This window comes from Aptenodytes patagonicus, chromosome 13 (assembly GCF_965638725.1).
Source record: "Aptenodytes patagonicus chromosome 13, bAptPat1.pri.cur, whole genome shotgun sequence".
NCBI classification, from domain to species: Eukaryota; Metazoa; Chordata; class Aves; order Sphenisciformes; family Spheniscidae; genus Aptenodytes; species Aptenodytes patagonicus.
The window spans coordinates 8,060,513-8,081,746 of record NC_134961.1 but is presented as its reverse complement, the minus strand read 5'-3'; the positions used below and the strand labels follow the sequence as shown (position 1 = coordinate 8,081,746).

Below are 21,234 nucleotides of genomic sequence, written 5' to 3'. Positions count from 1 at the left end.
GCACTTTTCCTACATTTTACATCTGAAAACTATTTGTTGTAATCCTGCATGAGGACTCATTGCTGTGACTCATTTCTCGGTGAATACTTTTGCTGAACACGTAGAAAGAAAAAAAAAAAACAAAAAAAACTTACAAACATCTCACTATCCAGAATAATCAACTCTGGGATAAACGAAAACCACAAATAGTATAGAAGACAAATCAAGCTTTAAGAAGGTAAGTCGATTATTTTGCTGGCTGCAGAGTACAGATATTTCCAAGCTAGCAAAGCACACTTGGGAGTCATCTATGCGTGTCACATGGCTAATCCATACCCAGGACAAACAGAGATGACTCCTTTAAACCAATACAAAGGGAAAGCGAGCGCTGACATGCAGAATGTTTTCATCTTACCAAGTATGGGCTTTTGGAAGGTTGTCTGTGTTTGCATCTATTAAATGGATGGTAAACAGCCTGGGTCCTGCAGCGCCTGTAGAACCTTACAGACAGACATCCTAGTTAATGCACTTCAACAAAACATCATTCACGCACACAGATTCTGCTACTTATAAAAAGGCAAGAGAGAAAATTGCAGTTCCAGCTGCAAACATAAGTATGTCATAGGCTAAATCTGTAGATCAGATTTGCAGCTGATGAAGGGATGGCAGAAGCAATAGCGCTGTTCGTGACAATTAATTTGCAGACTAGTATTTTGGAAAGCTGCTAAGTTTTACGTTAACAAAGTTGCACCTTCAAAAATGAAAAGATTTAAGTGCAAGAAGGTTTTCCTTGTAAAACAGAACTATGTATTTTAATTTTGAACATCAGTTTACTGTCAGCCAACAGATGGAACGTTACCAGGAGAATCACAACAGCCTAAGAAACTGCTACCTTTTCTGATGACAAAAATTGCAGTTTTCAGGAACTTGTTTTAAAATCCAATGGTTTGTTGTCAAACAACGAAGAGAATACAATTTTAATGTGAAAAAATTGTTTGGTCAGCTCTATAATCATGCGTGTGCTTGCATGCAATTATTTTAACAGTCCGCAGAGTTGTAGGAGACTGATAAGCTAATATTGACACCAGTCGAAGTGCGATGACAGATTGACCAGCTTGTATCATTATCAGCAATGGCTAAAGTGTTCGCCATCAGCAGAGCTGCTGACAAATGAAAAACTGCTCTTGGGATCAAAAGTTTTTAAGTGCTTGAGTTATTCAGTAATACACTGATGTTCTACAAGGGGCTAGTAAATTCCAGACGATTTTTATCTCTTTCTCCCACCACAGATTAACTTGGCCTCCACATCAGTCACCTTGTAAAGCCTTGAAACCTTGAAGTGGGACACGCGTCGAACCCGTCACAAACTGCAGCAGCCTTGCCCTTCTTTCCTCATCAAATGTTTCCACTGCTTGCCAGAACCACTTCACAATATTGCTATCTGCCATGCAGTGCTTTAGACGTGTGTTTGACTTCCAGTCGTTCAGGTCTATCTTATCCAGGCCTCCTATGATTAGCTGTTAAAGGATTAGAAAATGCTTCAACATTCAGAGTAATTTCAGGTTTGCAGCTATAAAAACATACACCCAACCATTTCATGAAGCCTAGCATTCTTCACGCGCTTGAACCACCTTTTTGGTGCACGGCAACGCTCCAAAACAGTTTGGAACAGGCAGTAAATCTCTCCAGTTAAACTGCAATGAAACTGGCCAAGGAGTACATTTACCAGAACCAGAATTTTCACAAGAAACGAGAGTCAGAAGCCCATTTGAGACCTGCTTTGTTAAATCTATCCTACCTGAAAAGTACAGCATATCTTTAGGAGGGTACAGCACAGACTTGGAAGAAGGCATGCCATCTACTGCGCTACACAACATCATTGTCCTGAAGCAGGTTTGTCCTAGAGGTGCCGATACCGACTATGACAGAATCCTGCTTGGTTTATGGTAACATCCTAGTTGGTTTGTTGTTCCACAACAAACTACAGAAACTTTGCATCTGTTTTCTGATGTCGTTTGTGAGAGGCTCTGACTCAGACCAGACATACTACTTCAATCTCTTTTCCAGATGACACCAGGTTGCAAAATACTGTAAAAGGAAGTCACTGCTGGCCATGAATCTAACCACCTCCCCTGGCAACGACAAATAAACGGCATAGAGAAAACTTCATCCCTCAAAACAAAATGTGCGTCATATTCTAAATGTCCCATAATATTCCATATTGAAGATCACATTTCTGAGAGCAACCATTTAGCAGCTGCCTTTTTGTGCCACTGAGACAGCACCCACTTACACTCATTTACATTATTAGGACAGTTGTGACTGTTCTGATGCAGATAGTATTTAAATATTTAATGGATTTTTAATCTGCCTTTTCAAGCAGCTAGCAAATGGCATGCAATAACTTCATGGGATTAATCAGTATGCACGAACGACTAGCACGAAGCTAGTGCTTCCAATACCACAAATGGTCCATATTCCACAGGTTGCCTTATTTTTTTAAAAAGGCGAAAACAGAGGAAAAATTGCTCTAACAGGAATTATTTTAAGACGCAGCATTCTGCATCTCAGGATTAAACGAGAAGACAAATTCATTTATTTTCTATATGCTCCACACTTCTATTTTAGTTCCTGTAAACCATGCCCTGCGTGAATACAGGAACAGCCATGCATGAAAACAGTTACTGAAGAAAACAAGTTCTGGGGTAGATAACACATTAGGTCTTGCCAACCATTCCTCAAACTTGCAGTACTCCCTCCTTGCTCAGACCACCTGCTTTAAGCATTAGTCCTTGGTTAGACAACACAGTGTATTTGTCTTTCCCTGTTTAAGTAGCCCTCTCAACAACGTTAACCCAAAAAATGTCTAGAATAAACCAAAAGGAGTTTGGTTAAACAAATACACAGCTTTCTGGTACATAAATTGGAATAAGTTTTGTGTGTTTGTTGTTTGGTTGGTTGGTTTTTTAAAATCAGTGCTTGGTTGTAAATCAAACAAGTTACGAAACAATATTCCATGTGGATAAAACATATACCTCAAGTTCCTTCTGGTCAAAAGGCTTAAGGAGATGTTGAGGAATAAGTTCATTAAAACCTTTCTGCAGAGCCAGAAACTGTGCCTCTATTCCTCTCATAAATCGCCAGTTTACATACAACCTGGGGGAAAAAAGAAAAAGTCAGGGATGATGAGCTAGATAGGACCGGGCTTTTCATAGCAGAGCTGGAAAATGCTCGTTTTACCGAGGAGCTTGTTTTAATACATAAATTTTGTATTATGAAAGAAGTGCTTATCAGTTCCTTTTTCCATCAACAATTAATTACTGCACCACCAACAGAAAAACCAAAGTACAATTCACAGCTTCGTCTTCCCAGGTCTTACAATAGGGCATTGTGTGAAAACGCTCCGGTCATTTATGACTCAGGTATTTCCCCCCAAAATACTTATTTCACTAGTTTCACTATATAAAAAAATTAATCTGTTTACTACCTTCTTCCCATTACATTTGCAGGATCTATTTTTGTTCTGCAATACCTGACATATTCTTTCTTGTTCTCTTCTGTCACTGGAATATTCCTGCCATTTGGTTTGAGTTCATGCTGTAAAATCCGCCCAAAAGCATTGTGCTCCACACAAAAAGTATGGTCCAGAACTGGGGTGATATCGTTCTCTCTGACAATGGAAAGATAAAAGGTAAACCTAGTATTTTTGATATTTTGATAACTCTCAGCAGTGATGCTGACAGTTTGTTATTTGAACACTTAGTCAGTCTTCAGGACAAACCCAGTAACTAACCATCTGCATTTCCCACCACTAGAGTAATATTGCCACAGTCACCAATTTCCATGGAGCTTAATGCATGTTGAAGAGCCTGACCAGGTATGAGTCACCCATCTAATTCTAGTAGTACTCACAATAATTAATTAAACCCTATATACACAAACGCACACACATATATATTCTATTTTTAGGTATATACACACACAGAGCAATAAACTGATCTGCTGTCATTTATCAGCGTGAAGCACAGAAGAGATCGCATGCAGTGAATTTCAATGACATCAATAACTTCAAATACAAAGCAGAGTTGGAGAGTCCCAAAGCTACACCGAATGGTGGATTTTGTTCTGAACTGTAGTGTACAGAAGTCCAAGCTAATTCCATTTATTTCCTTTTCAATAAAGTTGGTTCTCTCTTGAACCAGGCTGTACTTCCCCTCAGAACTCTGTCCTGAGTTTGCATTTTGATATTGTGATATTCTACCACACCCATGCAATGTTTAATAATTTAGTATCTGCTTTGCTGCAAGGAGAGCTAACAAAGAGTTTGCAATAAGAACTTTTCCTCAAGTACCTTGAGCTTTCCGACATAGAAACAGTAGTTTAATAATTTTGTACAGACCTCCCCCATTACAAGATTTTTGCAAACATTTTCTATAAAGCGTTATCTCACTACTGCCAACATACTCTACCCCATCTTCTCTACAGCAAGGCAATATATAAATACAGTACTTACAAGATCCAGACTAAACTTTTGTGTAATTCTGGGTCAACAGATTCCAGATCGGAGAGCTGAATGGGTTTACCCAGAAGCTGTTTGTAAAAGGGAACCGTGAAACCCCCATTGATATAGTGTCCATGGAACACAGCCAAACCCATTATCCGACCAACAAAATGGAAATAAGACAAATGGTCCTGCAGGGAGAGAGGAGGGAAAAAATCAGGCAGCGGGAAGACACTGACATCTTGTGGTTATATCTGCACCATCAGTTGTATGTTCAGTGCAAGTTATCTGCAGCCCTCTGGGTAAGAGGGGCCACCATTTTTCCTCATAACATAACCAAGAACAGAACCATTTAATGATTAAATGCCTCAAACAAGTCTCTGTGCATTACCCGGCTAATAAATTGGATACAAGTCCTCTAGACCTCTCAAAGGGCAAAACTCAGGAAAAGAAAATCCCCATGAAATCCCCAGAATCCAAGATACAACAATTCCAAATAAATTAGTTTGTCCTTTGTTTAACCGTCAAAATCGTTTTGCTCTTGAAGAAGCAGGCCACGTGCTTGTTTCCTTCATGTCTTTCATGTTGCTTATAAACTGACTTTTGAAAACTGAGGCATAAGTCCTACGGTTGAGATTCCTCCAATCTATCTCCCCCATCTCACAGAGCAAATGTCAGGAAATGTCACGTCAGGAAAAATTCCCCTGTACTAATACATAATTGCTGCTCTTTTTAGGGTCTGCATCAATACAATTCCTCCAGTGAGGAAAAAAAAAGCAAGCACAGCAGCTTGTTGAGAAAGGGCAAGCAAGGCATACAAGCCCCTAGAGTCATGGGATGAACGCTGCTTAGGATGCAATGCTGTTTACACAACCGCCTGCATTCACAGTGAAGATGAATTTCACCTTCGTGTATCTTCTCAGAATCATCGTGCATCCCAGTCAGTACTGAGGAGTCTCAAAGGAATCGGATACTTCTCAAAGAATACCTCCTCTCTCCTGTTTTACATTTCTGAACAAAATCCGTCTGCTTCATACTGTATCAATATAAGACTCGTTAACACATTCTTATTCTGCTTTACCCTTCGTTTACACTCTTATTGTAGAGTGGAAGAACAGCTACAAGAAAAAACTGCAGGGGACCTCTGTTAAAGTAGGTATGTCGCTTAGAAGTTAATACTTACAGGATTGATAGAAGAGTCTGGATTGATTTGCAGCATGTAAATATTATCTGTGGAGTACTGGAAGAGTCCATAATAGGGATTTAACATTTCATGGCACAGTAAATACAACCATTCTCTGCCAAAAAAAAAAAGTATTTTAGAAGGGTGCAACTTCCACTTAAGTTTCAGACAACACAATTATCGTGAATCATCAAACTAGCCATCAGTTATGAAAGGCTTATTTCAAAATTGGATCACGTTGTACTGCCCTCCACTTGCAGACCAAAAAGGTACGCTTAAAAACCCATGAAGTGTCTTACTCCACTCACAGGCAGACTTGTTTTAGTTTAGAAGTACTGAAGGGATTAACATCAATTAGAGAAGCTATAGCAATCTGTTAAGACGCCATCAACAAATTGAGTCTGAACAAGACCCACTTCCAAAAAAACTTGACTTTGTACACAGTTCAGATATTTAGAGACTAAGAGATCCCCTCCTCTGCAACCTGTACAGTATAAAGAAATACTCAAAAAATCTGTTGTTTAAAATCAGCTCAATCACTTTAGAAAAGTCTTTAGAAAAGCTGTTTTTCTGCAAATGCTTGATGACTAGAGAATCTCTGCTTTCAGCAGAGAGCCCAGAAGGGGCAGAGAGACCGAACACATTAAGGGAGGAGAGCTTAGGTAAATTCTCTCACCTCAGTAACAAATAAGGACTGGAATGGAACTAAAGCTATTTCTGACCTCCCAACTCACCATGACAAATACCCCTTTATTATTAAATTTGGACACCCATCCCAGGTCCAAAATATTCTGAGAGAACTATCAACTTTAATGCTTAGAAGTGGAGCAGTACTGATCTGAAAAGAGTCTGTTGCAGCAAATGGGCAATTATGAAAGCCATCAGGGCAACAGGATGTCAACAGCAGAGACACTCAAGGTTGCCTCGGGTAAGGCAGCTCAGAATGTTCCAACTTCTTTCCTTTGTCCAGCGATGGGTTACTGAAAGACACCTAAGTGGGTGGTGTAGCCTTTGTTTAGGATTAGTTCATCTCCACTCCTGCTCCAACAGATCAGAGGACTCTCCTGAATGTGGGAAAAGGAACCCCTGTTGTCTTGCAATCCTTTCACTGGAAATCAGACAGGTGTATTTAACAGAACCTCTACTGTGATTTGGATTTTACTTCAGAGTCTATATGCTTCTTGAAAGACCTCACAATTCGAGCTGATCACACTGTCATTTATGAAACTGGGGCCTGTTGCTGGGATCAGCACTTTCTGCAGTAAGATCAATAGCCTATCCTAGACAAGCCTTTCACACTCGCTGGGTAATGGTGACGAAAACAGACTACGTATAGGGAAGAGGGGAAACAAACACCTCAGTGTGGCATTAATTCCAGTAACGTTCCCAAATCCAAGGCAAACCAAATCATTTAGTACGAGCCTTTGACACCAGGAGGGCTGTGGGACAACTGTTAAATCACATGCTTCCACTTTCCAATCTACCATGAAACCAAGACTGAACCTACAACCACTACCTATAAACTAGATCACAAATAACTTAAATATACCATTAACAGGTAATTTGAAAGGGAATTATATCAGCCACAGGTCACTTTAAAGACAATTTTACAGTTAAAAATGTCAGACAACCCCCCAAATCTCACCTTGCTACTCCTCCATAATCCAGGCCTTCCTCTCCTCGAAATTTCACCATAAGCCTCTTTTTCAAGTCCTTTGGCCTCATCTTCATTATCTGACGGTAGGATTCCTGTATGTGTATTTTTACAATTAGACATTTTATTTCCTTCCTATAATTAAGTCTACTAAGATGCTTTACTGTAATACATAGATTGCTACTCAACTACGAAAAACCATTCTGTTAAAGTGCTAATCTGAAGCAAATTCCAGTGACAACTCTGTTAACACTTAGTGGTATTCACCACCTCTTTCGTGAAGCAGACTTGCTATAATCAAAGATCAGTTTTACTTAACTCTTGAGTTACAAAAGCTACTAATAGTAGTAAAAAGTCAATCAAATACCTCAAATATTTCCTCTCTGGATACTTCAATGCGGCAGTGACCAGCCTGCGGTTGCTGAAGAGAGAGCTCATGTCTAAGAACTTTCAACTTTTGTACCAAGTCTCTTTCATATCTTTGTGCTGGCAACTCCTCACCGTCTTCTAGTGACCCCTCATTTGGAGCTGGCAGAGGCTGCTGGCTGGGCTCTTTTAGCTGGCATTGATGGCTGTGAAAGTGGAAGCATAACAATAAGGAACATGTAAAACAATGATGGAACAACTGAGTAAGCTTCTCTAAGAGGAACCTGGAGTGAACTGTATATTCAGCTGGGTAGCTTCTATAGCATCATTACCCTACATTGAGGGACATAAGGAATACAGATATCTACAATAAAGAGTTTCAGCATTTTTCAGCTCAGTTTTTATACAGCAACACATTGTGGAAGGCTGTGGAGCATGATCACTGCATGCTGACTGAGCAGTAATTAAAAAGTTTGCGTGGTATTTCTCCCATAGAGTGACAACTTTCAAGAGTGTAACATGAAAAGAGACCTCTAACGGAACAAACAACAGCTTTATAAATGGAACTATCTAACAACTGCAATGAATTTTATTCCAGCTCCATGCAAACTAAAGCTGGGGATTCTTGACACAGTAAAAGTACTGCATGTATAGTTATTAAAAGAGGAAGATGTACTTGTCCCAAATAGTTGCAGCTTCATACATTCAACTATCCTTATCTATCCGTGTTTTATTTGCATTGTGGAGCAATGATTTTTTAGATGCAGAGATTCCCCAGCTGGCTTCAAGCACAGACAACTCAGATCCAGGAAAAAGTCTGATCTTGGGCACAACGAGCACTGCCAGGCTGCTTCCAGGGTCAGTTCTGTAACAGTTCAGCTGCCTTTGCATGATGCAGAGCTTGAGCTTATTAAATCCTGCTAAACCCGAGCTGGCTGTGCACAGCACCAGGCAACCAGACTCCAGCTGGCTTTATATTCCTCTTGTCTGGAGCTCACAGGAGCACAAAGCCAGTTCAGGTCTAGCATAGCTAGCACAGAGCTAGAACTGCTAACCCAGGCAGGCATGAGCTGACTGCTGTGGAACTGCCTGGCAGATCCTCTACCCCACACCCCAGCATTTCCAGAACTGCCTATTCACTCCAGCACAGCTTGGTGCAACTTTGTCAAACCAGCTCAGAGATCAGTGCTGTGCCGAAATAAGCAAGCCCTCCCTTAAACTTGAGGACTGCAAAGCATAGTAAAAAGATTTTTGAAGAGTCTCTGCAAACAGCTTAGATAAAACCAGCACTGAGAACTGATGCTCTGACCCTGACTAGAGCGTTGGTTGCATCTGTTCCCCAATATCGTTATCATGCAGTTTTTCAGCCCCTCATGGCTCCCAGACTGTATTAAAATTGGACAAAAATAAAAGGTTTAAGAATCCAAACTTGACATGAATTATTTAGCAGGCAAGGTTCTTACTTCATGATGTGATGTAGTCGTGGATCTGTGAATTGTGTGGTTCTGTTGTTATGATCTACAAAATATATTCTTCCTGAAACTGTACTTCTAACTTCCCAACCTGGAGGCAAAGGTCCTAGTTCATCACAATTCACACTGTTAAGGTCTCTAAGGAGAAAAGCAAACAAAATGTTAAAGCACTTCTGAAGTTAAGATGAAACCAATTCACATTCAGGGTAGAGGGGGGAATGAATTTGGTGCTCAGTGATTCCAGGCTATGAAAGTCTTAGGAAGGACAGAATAGCTATTTTAATGCTGTCTTTTTAGAATCCTCAATCTAAGCAGTGCAACTCCCTATGTATGCATGGTACATGGATAGAAAGGTAAATCAGCAAAACACCTTCTGTCTTTGAAAAGCTTTGAAAGTAACAAAGCCATACAGCTTAAAAGTAACTTCAATATGCAACATCATCATTTAGGTGATGACAGGGCTTCTGAGGGCTGTAAAAGGAGGAAGAGACATTTTTTCATAGCAAAAATTTCAAAGAAAAATTCCCATTAACACTAATGTGATCCACGTGCAGAAAACCAAACAATTAACCAAAGGCCTCTGCACCAACCACTGTCTCCAAACACCCAATAAGTTAAGAGGCTAAGGCAGCCAAGTACTAAGATCACCTATCACCTAAAAAAAAGAAATCACCTCTTTAATTAGACAAGGTTAGAATCCTAACTATTTGACTGATAAATCATTGAGAATAAGGCTTTACTAACACATTCACCCCCTTCATCCTAGATAAATTTTGGGTATCATTCTAAGTGCTGCTAAAGGTAGTCGCTCACTTTCAGGTAGTGGTTGAATTCAATACATAGGAGGTATTTACACCTAGAAAATTGAAAAGACTTAAGGCCCCAGCCACCTAATAGAGGAAAACACTAAGAGTGGCAAGAAAAGGAAGGAGGGAAACCTGAAGATTATTTTTAGACAGAAAAGCTATTGTTAAGTAAAATATTCTCTAGACAGCTGGCATGGATTCATCTTATTATCCAGGGTTGAAGACACCACTCTATGTATTTCCTTACCTAAATCTAACCATGCAGCATCACTATAAATGAGAAAACTGTGAGGCTTTAGAAAGGTAGAAACACTTTGTACACCAAAGGCTTCATCAGTGTCACAGTGCGTGTAAGTCAGCAGGAGATCCACAGGCAGACAGACGAGCCTTTGTTAGGCTCCTTAAAGAAGATTATGGTTGTAACCATTTGTTTCAATCAGCTGTGCATCTGAAAGTACTATAGAGATCTGATTACATCAAGTTTTAACCGACATCTGTGCTAAAAGCCAAGGTTAGGTTTTTGCACTGCAAGTTGGTAGTATGAAAGCCACCTTTAACTAAAACAAGAGTGACCTGTGACTCACAAGACACTGTTGTGTCCACTTGCATTGCTGGTCCTGAAAAGCTGGCTCTAAGATTTGTTGAGAGAAGCAGCAATACCTTTCATTAGGCCAACCAGCATCACTTGAAGAAGGGACAAGGCTTTGGGCACGCAAGCCTGACACGAGTGACATGAACGAATGAGCATTGTCATTTCTTCTTCCAGCGATACCAGCTAATCTAACATCAGCTATTTTCTCTCTCTCAACTTTATTTTTCATATCCTTCCATATACTGTGGTTTTATCAACACTTTTGCCTACACTATTTTATATCATTTTTCTAATATCCTGTATCTCATTCATTTATTATCCAGCCAGTGCAGGAGCTGAAGAGTTACAAACTTAGTGTTTCACTCTTGAATCTGGTGTGCAGGTGGTCCAGAGAAACAGCCCAGATTCAGAGCTCCTCAAGGAAGAGCGCCAGACCTTAGTCACAAAGACCTGGATTAACTGCAGGTTAAGGTTTAAAGAGGCTTTACTAAATTAATCATGTGGAGGATTCAAATTTTCTAGCTGCAAATCATTGGTCTAAAGCATAAAAAACCCCAACACCACTTCAAGTTTAAAGGTGACAAGTAATCCCTGCTTCAGTCATACTTAAGTGAGCACTATTAGAGCAAAAGTTACAAGTTCAATATTCAAGAAACAACGGCTTTAAGTAGTTACTTTTTTCCTTCAATTTGCAGTCCAAACTGTTTTCATACAAAAAAAAAAGATTAGGCAAGATTCAGAAATCTGTAGCTTCACCAAAAAACAAAGTCACATTGACATCTTAGGAAGAATTTGTCAAACGGGAGTTCCTGAAGGACTACATATTTTTTCCCTTTTGTTTTACATGATTCACAAGTAGATAATTCTTTCTTTCAAAAAGAACAATCTTTAACGTTTGGTGAAAAGGTAACTAGAAAGATCCAAAATTATTCCTCTGCTCATAAAGCTCTCCCTTTAAATTTAGACAGGCCATTTCATAGATTTTTGCTCTTAAAGATTCAGCTTACTGCCATGCACCCTTCCCCCTCCAAAAAAACCCCAAACACCTTGACTTTGTAACTATAAATACATACCTTGGTATCCTAGGGTCATGCCATGTGCTAACTCCAGTCTGCGTGTGCAAAAAATAAACCTGTCCCTGTACCGTTGTTCTTTGTTCTATGAAAAGGGAAGTAAGATTATTCTTAATTACAAATCTGAAAAAATCAGAATAAGCAGTTTGTTCAAAGCCATTAGCATATTATCTTTCTGTCAGAGCTAGGAGAAAGTACTTGAGCCATCCCACCTGATCTCTTGCAGCATGGACTGTTTTGACCTTAAACACTGTCTTTGCAAACTTACTTGACTACACATTTCAGTGTTCTTTTTGAAACACACAAATCCATGCACCAGTATGTTTTAGTTTGCAGTTTTATTTTTAGGTTTTGAGACAACCGAAACCCCCAAACTGGATTTCTTTACTCCTAGATTCGGTGTGCTCTTTTCCGAGATTTAAATTCTCCTTAATCTTATCCTCCCTAATCTTCTGTACTACTGGCTTCTTTGTTGCTTTTATATTTTCCTGATCTTTTCTCAAACGTGGGCTCAAACCTACACAACATGCCAAGGGGGAAGGAAAAAATAGCATTACTGCTCCAGTTTAAAGAGCTCTTTACATTCGTTCTCCCTAGATACACAGCCAAGATTAGCAGTGAATTTTCTGTAACAGCATCATACCACAACCTCATGTTTAATTTACCATCAACCCCTCAGTGTATCCTGGCATAGCCAACTGCTAATTAGCCAATCTCAAACTCCCACCCGCACTGCTTAGTTCCTTTTCCAAAATGCAGACCATTAGATACACGTGGATGCTGCATGTTTTAACAGGTAAACCATATCTATGTATTAAAATGGGAGAATTTTTCTCTGAAGTCTTTTGAAAAAAACTTCAGTTTTATAGTTCTGGAAAACTCTTACCGTAGCCTTCTGGTAGGTCAGGCGACTGGTGACCATGCGGTCTGTTCTGAGGTGTCTGTACATGACCTCTGACTTCAGGGGTCCGAAGTCGCTGTGCCTGAAGCCTCTGATCTTGACTGGGGGACTCTACGAAGCGACAGTTGCCTCCGCCAGCAGCCCCCGTAGTGTCTGTATACGGTGCTGGTTCCTCCATAAAACAGCTCAGCGGCCTTCCCGGTCCGGAATCTTCATAAACCGTTCTGAAAATGGGGAAACTTCAAGAGTTTCCATCACAGAGAAGCGAATGCGGAAATAACGGTTTCTCTCTCGCGCGCTCCATTACTTCAAGTAGTGCAACTTTTAACCCAAGATATGCCACTTTTGTAATGTTTTTATACCCCAAATTTATCATGGATGTGCCAGAAGCACTGGTAACAAAAAATATCAAGTCCTACCCAGCTTAGCTTACTTTCTTCAATTAAGTATCCATCTATAACCTTATTACCTGGTACATATTCCCAGACAATATCTTAGTCACACTGATGTTTACTATTTCTAGTGTTAATTATATTCTTTCCACATATAAACCATTTTTCTAAGTAAGTGTAAAGAAAACAATCCTTACCCTTCATTCTCCAAAAGCCCTCTACAGTCTACTACAGAACCTCCTGTGCCTATTCTGTCCCGTGCCTGTAAACTGACTGGAATAAAAAAACCAAACACAAGTTAATAATAAAAGAACAACAAGTTCCCTTAAAAACAACATAAAGCCAAACAACCCCCAATTATACAGGGTAAAATATTAAGGAAAGCTATAGACTACACACGAGAGCACACCACTTACCAAAACTCCTTCTATTAACCCTAAAGCATTACTGATTTTTTAAAAGTGGAGAAGAGAAACCAGAGGCATCACCACATCAAAACTTAAACCGAGTCTATTTCTGTAAATAGCAAACATGTCCGGTTTTACATCTGTGTTTCATGACAATCCAGAAAGGTAAGCTGGAAAGAAATTACTCACCACTAGATGTCATCGTTACGGTGAGAATTTGGGTTTTGCCAAATATATATCAGTGAAAAGCTTGAGTCGGGTTGGGGGCAGCAAAACGTGGTAAGATGGGGTAAATTAGCCGTAAAACTAGCACTGCCTTGTTGAAATTTGGAAATGCGTTACATGAGTCAAAGGTATTAAAACAGCAATTTGCAAAATTTCTTTTAACTCCTCCAGATGCTCTTTTCCACAATAAGATTCTCTTTGCCCGTCACCTTGGTTCAAATGCAGTGTTTCACAGTAACATTTACCCTTCCAGAGCTGCATTAGAAACCTTGCCAGATGCATTCCTTCTTTTTAATATTGTTTCCCATTATCAACTGAGAGAAAACAAACTCCTACATAGGAGTACAATGAAAATTTTCAGTTTATGTAATTTAATCCCATGGAAGTCAGAAGAAACAACCCAGAAAAGGCACAGAAGCAATAATGACTACAGGTTTCTTTTTTAACACATTTGTCCATATAGTATATTTACCTAAGAAGATGAAAGTTTAGCTGAGAGTATTCTTACCCACTATTTGGCCTCGTACAGCATCGGTATCTGTGGGATTTAGTTTGCATAGATCCAAACGCTGGTCTGCAAATGAGAATAGGAAAGATCAACAAAACACTGTGCGAGGGGGGGGAGATACTATTCACTACTCAGATACAAGGCACCGAAGGTTCCTGATTGCACCAGGTGGGAATTGCTCTTACATCCAGTATCTTTTAGCCTGCTGATGGCATTGGAGAGGAGTCGGACACACCCCAGGAAGCCAGCTCCCTGTTTCTTGTGGATTTTTTTATGGTTCCATACACTGATGGTTATGGAATCTGTCTTCCCAACATATCTGGAAAAATACATATTGGAAGAGTAATTTTACAAAAAAGAACCTCTTTTTACTCCACAGAATTTATGCTTTATTTGGTACAAATTCCGATACATTTTAGTGCATTGGTCATACTGCTTCATTATAAATACAGAAGTGCTTAAGCCTGAAATGGTGTTGTTAATGAATTACTGCACTATGATTTCACACAGCTTGTTAAATTGATATTGCTGCAGCATGAATTTAACTACAGACAGCCTCATTAAAAGCTATGCAACAAGCCGATTAACGTACAAAACTTTAAAATTTATGTTTCTAATAATTTGAAGAAAATAAATCACTACAACAAGGACAATCTTTTGTAAAGGCTGGACTGCACTGCTCCAGTAGAGCTTACTCTAAGCAGTTGTGCAGTGCAGCTGACACACAAATATTTCCAAATTCAAATGCCTAAAAGCAAAGTACCACGCCTTTATTAACAGGTAATCTCTTGTTGCAAAAAATCAGTCCTCCTCAGCAAATGTGACTCTTCTTGCTAACGCACAATGAAGTTGCAGTGCCAACCCTTGCATTCCATTTACTAGATAAATCTCTGGAATATTGTTTACTTATGACCTTAGAAGCAACTCACAGGTCGTAATGCTGGTTCCATTTGGGGTCCAATGTGTTCTTCACAGTGTCAGTTGAATGGCACTGACCTGACCCATCAACAACTATTTTTGCAAATGGGTCAGGAAGTCCTGCGGAAGGGAAAAGGTGCTATTAAACATAGTACTTGTTGTTTTGTTTCTTCCCAGATAATGCTATCATGAGCTTCTGCTTGTTCACCCCCAAGAAAGGAAAGTTGCCATTCTCCTAAAACTATTTTAGTAAATCCAAAATAGAGAACTGAGTTCCTAATTAGATAACGTACTTGTGTCATATAGATTGATATCTGCCATAAGTTGTGAAAGTTCTTAGAAAACAAAAGGTTAAACGTGCTTAATTTAACAGTGCATACCCACATATACTGATAAGTAGGCATTTTTATTCAGTCCTTAACATAATACTGAGACTGCAGCACGGATATTTCACTCGTACCCTTGGCACGCTTTACAAATAGAGCCGTCTTTGAGATGGATGCTCTTGGTACCCCCCCACAGAACTGTAAGCAGCAACCTGCTTGTGGTCTCATCAGCCAGACTTTCAACTAGAATTTGAGAGTCCTCACTCTTTCCAATCCTAGAGTCTATGCTAGCTAAATACAATTCAGGGTAACGCCTACTCATGTAGTAATGCAATGTTACTGCAAGAATGGAACCACAGAACAAGTGACATACATAGATGAGACACGACAGTAATGCACAATCTACAAATAAATCTGATTAATCAAGAGCAGAAAGTTATACAATTAGGGCATACTTACTGAAGAAATCTTTCTTTGCAAGATTCTTGGCACATAATACTGCAAAACAAAATATCAGATAAAGAAATCTTAAAACCATAAAAAAAACCCCAAACACTTTCCGGCAATCATACCAGCCACAATACTACCTGAGCGTAATTCACAAAAAACCACCTAAATATTAAATGTGAGCATTGGTTTATCAGTGATTGGAATATGTATTTACATAAAGAAAAAAATTCATTTCTTTTGTTCTATTGTTAAAATATATAGAAGAGTTAATGAAAGTCCCTTTCAGTTAAGGCCTCCTAATTTTCTGCACTGCATGTTTATACAAATGCTAAACCAGAATTCCATTGTGTTCTTTCAGAACGCACCCATTTTAGAACAAGGACTAAGCAGTTTCTGAACCAAGAATGGTTCTGGGACTCCTGGAGGAGACCTCTAAGTCCCATCAAATGTAGTGCAAACTCCTGCTCTTTGCACACAAAAGGTACGTGATACATCATAAACCAAAACAGGTGTGCTACAGCAGCATAAGCAGTTTGCAAATACAAAAAGGTTTTGTGGTAAGTATGACAGGACCTCACTCAGGAGAAAAAAGATATAGTGATAAAAAATTGCATCGATGTGTTTTCCCTTGAAAGGGCCACAGATGAGACATCATTTCCCTCTCTCCAATTCTACTAAATAGCACAGTAGTTTAAGCAAAAATTAGATCAGGAAACTCGCATCAATCTCCATTTCTACTAAGCCCATTACCAGCTACAAGCCTAATTTTGCTTTTCAATAAGGACTGCTCAGTACAATCTCAGCAACCCAAGTTGTTCAGTATCCATTAAACTCGTAACAGGCCAGGAAAAGTAATTACAGAGCCAAAGATGAAAATATTAGAGCTCTAACTTACCTAAAACTAGGATCCAAGAGAGGAAGATAACTATAAAAGACCTAACTATTTTTGAGGTAGTCTCTTTTCCACCCAGTTCTGATCTTTCAGCATGAGAATGAATGCTCAGAAGATACTCAAATGGCCATTTCCCCTGGTACGGACCCCTTCTCATCTCTCTTCACCTTGCTCCTGACTTACACTCGGTCTCACCTTAACTTTATATTGGGGAAAGTGAAGACACGGTACAAAAAATATGGGAACAAATATATGTTTTCTTTTTTTTGTTGTTGTTTTTTTGAACACTTCTACTAGAATTCCACCTCTCAACTCCAAAGCAACATTCCCCACCTAACATAGCTAGCAGAATAAGAACTGCCTCACCTCACATGTCAAGCAAACAGACCAAAGAAGTCCACTATTTAACCCAGATGTTCATGGAAAAAAATACACAAATCCTCTATCTTAGTAATAATTAAAGCAGCCGCACCAGGAAACTATTTTTAGAATGGATTAAAAATTACTTATTTCTTACATTGGCAAACTGCATAATTAGAGAAAGCTTCTCTTGTGTTTGTTTTTTTTTTTTTTAACAACTGACCAAAAAAGAGAAGTCTGCAGGACTACGGCAATTCAATTTGAAACAAAACAGGATTACAGAATCACCATCCGCTGTTCTATGGAAGCACGACAGAGCAACCTTTAATTTCCTCTTCCTGTTGCGAGTGCTTCAGAGGAAAAAATACCAGAAAAAACAGGGAATAAGTACAGGTAAAATCACAACTTGTATGTTCTAGTACTAGCCAAAAGGAATTTTAAAGTTCCTGTGAGTGGTGGAGCTTTTCTTTTTTTTTAAATCAAATAACTCATTTTACTTCCCCATCCCCAATTTTAAGAATACATTACTGAGGTGGAAAAGTATGCCATCTGTAACTATCTGCATATAGTCTGACTATATAATTATCACCTTTATTCTATATTTCAGGTGTGCTTTCTAGAGCGAACTAGCAGCGTAAGTTTCTAAAGCTATTATTGAAGAATTATATTTTTTTCATTTAACTCTTTTCCCTCTGCCACAGGCTTTCAGTCTACAGTAGAGGAGCACGGCTGCCAATTTTCCAGTTGGAGCCTGTGAAACCCTCAATTTTAGGTTGCAAAAATCATTACTCTTTCTTGTAAGAAAAATATTGGCACAACAGCTAATAGCCGAAATAAACCTTTATGGAGCAATCTCTACAATTAGCCTGCCCAAGATGGACCACTGGCATTGTTCCACTGTTTGCATATTAAACCCCCTAGAGGAAAAAATATTTTCAAGTGCCCTATCACTTAAAAGCCATAGATTTCTAAATTCCAGTAAAGAAGCAGGTGACAAAGGTCAGCAACAGGAGACTTGGACATGAAACCATGCCAGAGGCAGAGCAGACAGCCCCTCCCTGCTCTGCAAAGCTGCGTGTATGCCAGATTTTCTTCTTAAATACATTGCCTCCAAGAGGGCTTCAGCAATACTGCTAGCAGGATCTGACTAGCTGCTATTTCAAGCCCGAAACCCGTGAACTCGGGTAGATTTAGCTATAAAAGCTTAAAAAGTTATTAAATTTATCCCTGCATCAGAGGCAGTGCAGGAGAATGGGATGGCTACTTATCTGCAAACCAGGCACCTGAGACGCGCTTTGCACAAAACCCATTTTTGCCTACTTTTCATCTTTCCAAAGAGCTTTTTCTTTTCATTTTTCTTTCTTTTAAACAAGAAAGGTTTAGGGCTTGTCAGTAGGAGTAATCTCCTTGCATTTGTTGCAATGTTACAAAAGGTACTAATTCTCCTGACTTGGGCATTTACATTCTGCCTTCTCAAAGTCAACCGACTTGTTTCAGCTTGACATAGTATTTGTTTATACTCCGCTCTGGATTGCTGCACAGCACTGAAGAACTATTTTTTTTAATCCAACAGATCCCAAACAACACTGAAACAATGTCTTTACATCTAGATTATAATATTTATAAAGGGATGGGAATGTTTTTTTTAAGTAGCTGACATTATTGAGATAATTTCAAAGGCCAAATTAGCCAGCTGGGTAGAGTACTAGTGTGAAAGCATATTTGGCAGGAGGTGAAGAAAGGACAAGCCTTATACGAAGTCAGTATTCACCCTGGGGATGTCTTCAATGCAGATGTAACTTGAGCGAGTTGAGTGGTTCTTCTGCCAGCCCCCGGTTGTCCACCCTGCTTCCAAAGCAGAAATGAATCATCTGCTGTGGTTCAGGAGGTGCCGCAGGAGCAAGCTACAGACGGGTGTAGTAAGGAAAGCACAGAGTGGCACCAATGTCTGAACAACCCGGCCGAGAATTGCATCAGAAAGCTGCTGCTTTTTTTTCTCGTCACTGAGACACCTATCTCTGCAGCAAGACCAGCATTTTCAGAAAGGAGGCAGAGAAAAGACAGCCTGGGTGAGGAACCATTTCAAACATCGCCGAGTAAACAGACCCAGCCTACAAAATCAAAGCCGCCGTGTGCAAGTTCCTCCTCCTGAATTGTCAGCGGTCAAAGAACGGCTGCTAGTCTGCAAGAGAGTCCTCACACTGCTGTCTCTGCATCAACACCGGATTTATTCACATATAACATCCCATAGCACAGTGCTAAGATGCTACAATGATTTTCAGCTGCACAGTGTAAAAACCAGGTAGTTGTGTTTTGGGACTGGGGGAGGGGGGGGAAGATAAGCAATGAAAATGTTCCGTAGGTCCCAGTCTGTACCAATGCAAAATAGCAGGCAAATTTGCTCCTGGCACTGCGTTCACTCACACTTTGTCAGTTAAGGGTAAGAGCCTCCTTGCTCAAATTAAGGACTTTTACACGTGGACAGGATCTGAGCTAATGACGGCCTTCAATTTAGTACTCAAGTTAATTCTGAAGAAAAGACAAACCAGCAGTACATCCACATCTTCCTTAGGAAAGGGGGGGGGAAGGTCATACTGAACGATGCTAGCAAATATACCTCTCAGCCATCTTTGGCCTTCCCTTTGATATTCCAGGTTAATCATTTCTGCTTGTACAAACAGGCAGCTAGATTCTAGGATACATTTGTTTTACTTTCTGACAGAAGATAAACACAGGCCAGCAGGCTGATGACGTAGAAAGGACTTTACTTAATATTTACTTCTGTGTAGACCATCTTTAATCATAGAGATATGTAGCATAATCATTAAAAGCATCACAGGTTGGTTGGTTTGTTTTAAGATATAAGCAAGAAGCAAAGAAGAACAATGAGGCTTTGGAGGAGAGAGGAATATAGATCTCGACATAAAATGAAACTAAGGTCACTGCATACCACTGAAAAATAAAAAAGGCCGCAAAGCAGGTCAAATTTGATGCATCCGAGTAATGGAAACATCTCTGCTAATGCTTCAAAGTCTGCCTAGCTTTTGACTTGTGAAGCTGGTAACCTCTGTTGGAGGTAGGGTTGCTCCAGCTCTACTGTACGACAGCAGGACAGCCCCCTGCATGCTAGCTTACAGGCTGGTTTCCACAGCAAAAATTCTGCCATTCTGAAAAACAGTTTTCAGAAGGCTACATGGCAAAAATAATGTGCTTGAAGTCTAAAAAAGCCTCAAAAAAAAAAGCAAATATCAGCTATTTACCACATGCTGCTCTAACGCCGCAAAGCACTGTGGCCCACAATTAAAATCTTTGCTGAATCCGTTATGTGAAATCACGTCTCGTCCAAATGGTTCAGCGTATTTTGTGGAAAATACTCTTTATACCACAAGCCACCCCTTCTGAACCGGCTTTACAAATGACTCCGCTTAGGGTTCATATTCTCTGCACATAAGTTTAAATGAGACTTCACTGCAGATAAACGTCTGTTTTTATTTCTACTACTAGGCAACCCATGAAGGTCGTAAGTGTTCTGGTTTTTTTTAAGGGTGACAATCACTTATATTTGGTAGGGTACAAGAGAAAGGGTTTAATGGGAAAGGAATGATGGCTGAAGGCACCAAGTGTGTAAAAATGCAGTTTCTTTACAGCTAGCCACATCACTGAACTGAAATATACCACTTTATTCACAAATTGGAGTTTAAATTGTCACCACGAAGGCCAAGGTTTCTATTCTAGTCCTTTTTCTGTTTGCTTTAGGAATACTTTTGGTCTTTCTCTTCGTCTGCTTGAGACTGAAATGCATAAATCCACAGACTGCTTTAACTTCTCAGTAACCGAATCTGAATCACTGCAGCGCCTAGCATGCAGAAAAAGATAAACAAAACTGAAGTCTTCCGTTACATTTGCCAAATAAACCAATTAGCTACACAGAAATAATTTTATGCAGACGTGTACATTGAGTGGCCTTCACTATTAGCATCGTGGTGCCAATGAGATTTGCAATCTGACACGTAAGCCAACCAAAAAACCCCTGAGACCCCTCAGACTTCAGGACCAGCACATATCATGGCCTGACATTGGAAGACTGCCTGAACTCATGCTAAAACAGATCTTGACTACCAGATTAAAGCAATGCTTCATTAAAAACCCCTCAATTCTCAAAGAGTTGCTAGATTTGATACACGAAGCCTTTTTGTGGCCCTTTTGTGTAGGCTGCAGTAAAAATCAAA

At 39.7% G+C, this 21,234-nt stretch overlaps 1 protein-coding gene across 4 annotated transcripts in view; it reads right to left on the bottom strand.

Moving 5' to 3' along the window:
• The window catches only part of SMURF1 (SMAD specific E3 ubiquitin protein ligase 1), a 47,890-nt gene that overhangs the window by 4,101 nt on the left and 22,555 nt on the right, over nucleotides 1-21,234 (bottom strand). The window contains exons 2-17 of one of the 4 annotated variants that reach the window (XM_076350657.1): nucleotides 15,763-15,801; nucleotides 14,989-15,097; nucleotides 14,245-14,378; nucleotides 14,060-14,125; nucleotides 13,117-13,192; nucleotides 12,513-12,766; nucleotides 11,627-11,711; nucleotides 9,147-9,293; nucleotides 7,685-7,889; nucleotides 7,309-7,412; nucleotides 5,664-5,778; nucleotides 4,493-4,671; nucleotides 3,512-3,649; nucleotides 3,015-3,135; nucleotides 1,295-1,496; nucleotides 395-479 (exon numbers count right to left, since the gene is read on the bottom strand). In XM_076350657.1, the coding sequence (XP_076206772.1) occupies nucleotides 395-479; nucleotides 1,295-1,496; nucleotides 3,015-3,135; nucleotides 3,512-3,649; nucleotides 4,493-4,671; nucleotides 5,664-5,778; nucleotides 7,309-7,412; nucleotides 7,685-7,889; nucleotides 9,147-9,293; nucleotides 11,627-11,711; nucleotides 12,513-12,766; nucleotides 13,117-13,192; nucleotides 14,060-14,125; nucleotides 14,245-14,378; nucleotides 14,989-15,097; nucleotides 15,763-15,801 (2,059 nt within the window). The remainder of the gene's footprint in view (nucleotides 1-394; nucleotides 480-1,294; nucleotides 1,497-3,014; nucleotides 3,136-3,511; nucleotides 3,650-4,492; nucleotides 4,672-5,663; nucleotides 5,779-7,308; nucleotides 7,413-7,684; nucleotides 7,890-9,146; nucleotides 9,294-11,626; nucleotides 11,712-12,512; nucleotides 12,767-13,116; nucleotides 13,193-14,059; nucleotides 14,126-14,244; nucleotides 14,379-14,988; nucleotides 15,098-15,762; nucleotides 15,802-21,234) is intronic. The other 3 variants (XM_076350658.1, XM_076350659.1, XM_076350660.1) reach the window with 3 other exon arrangements.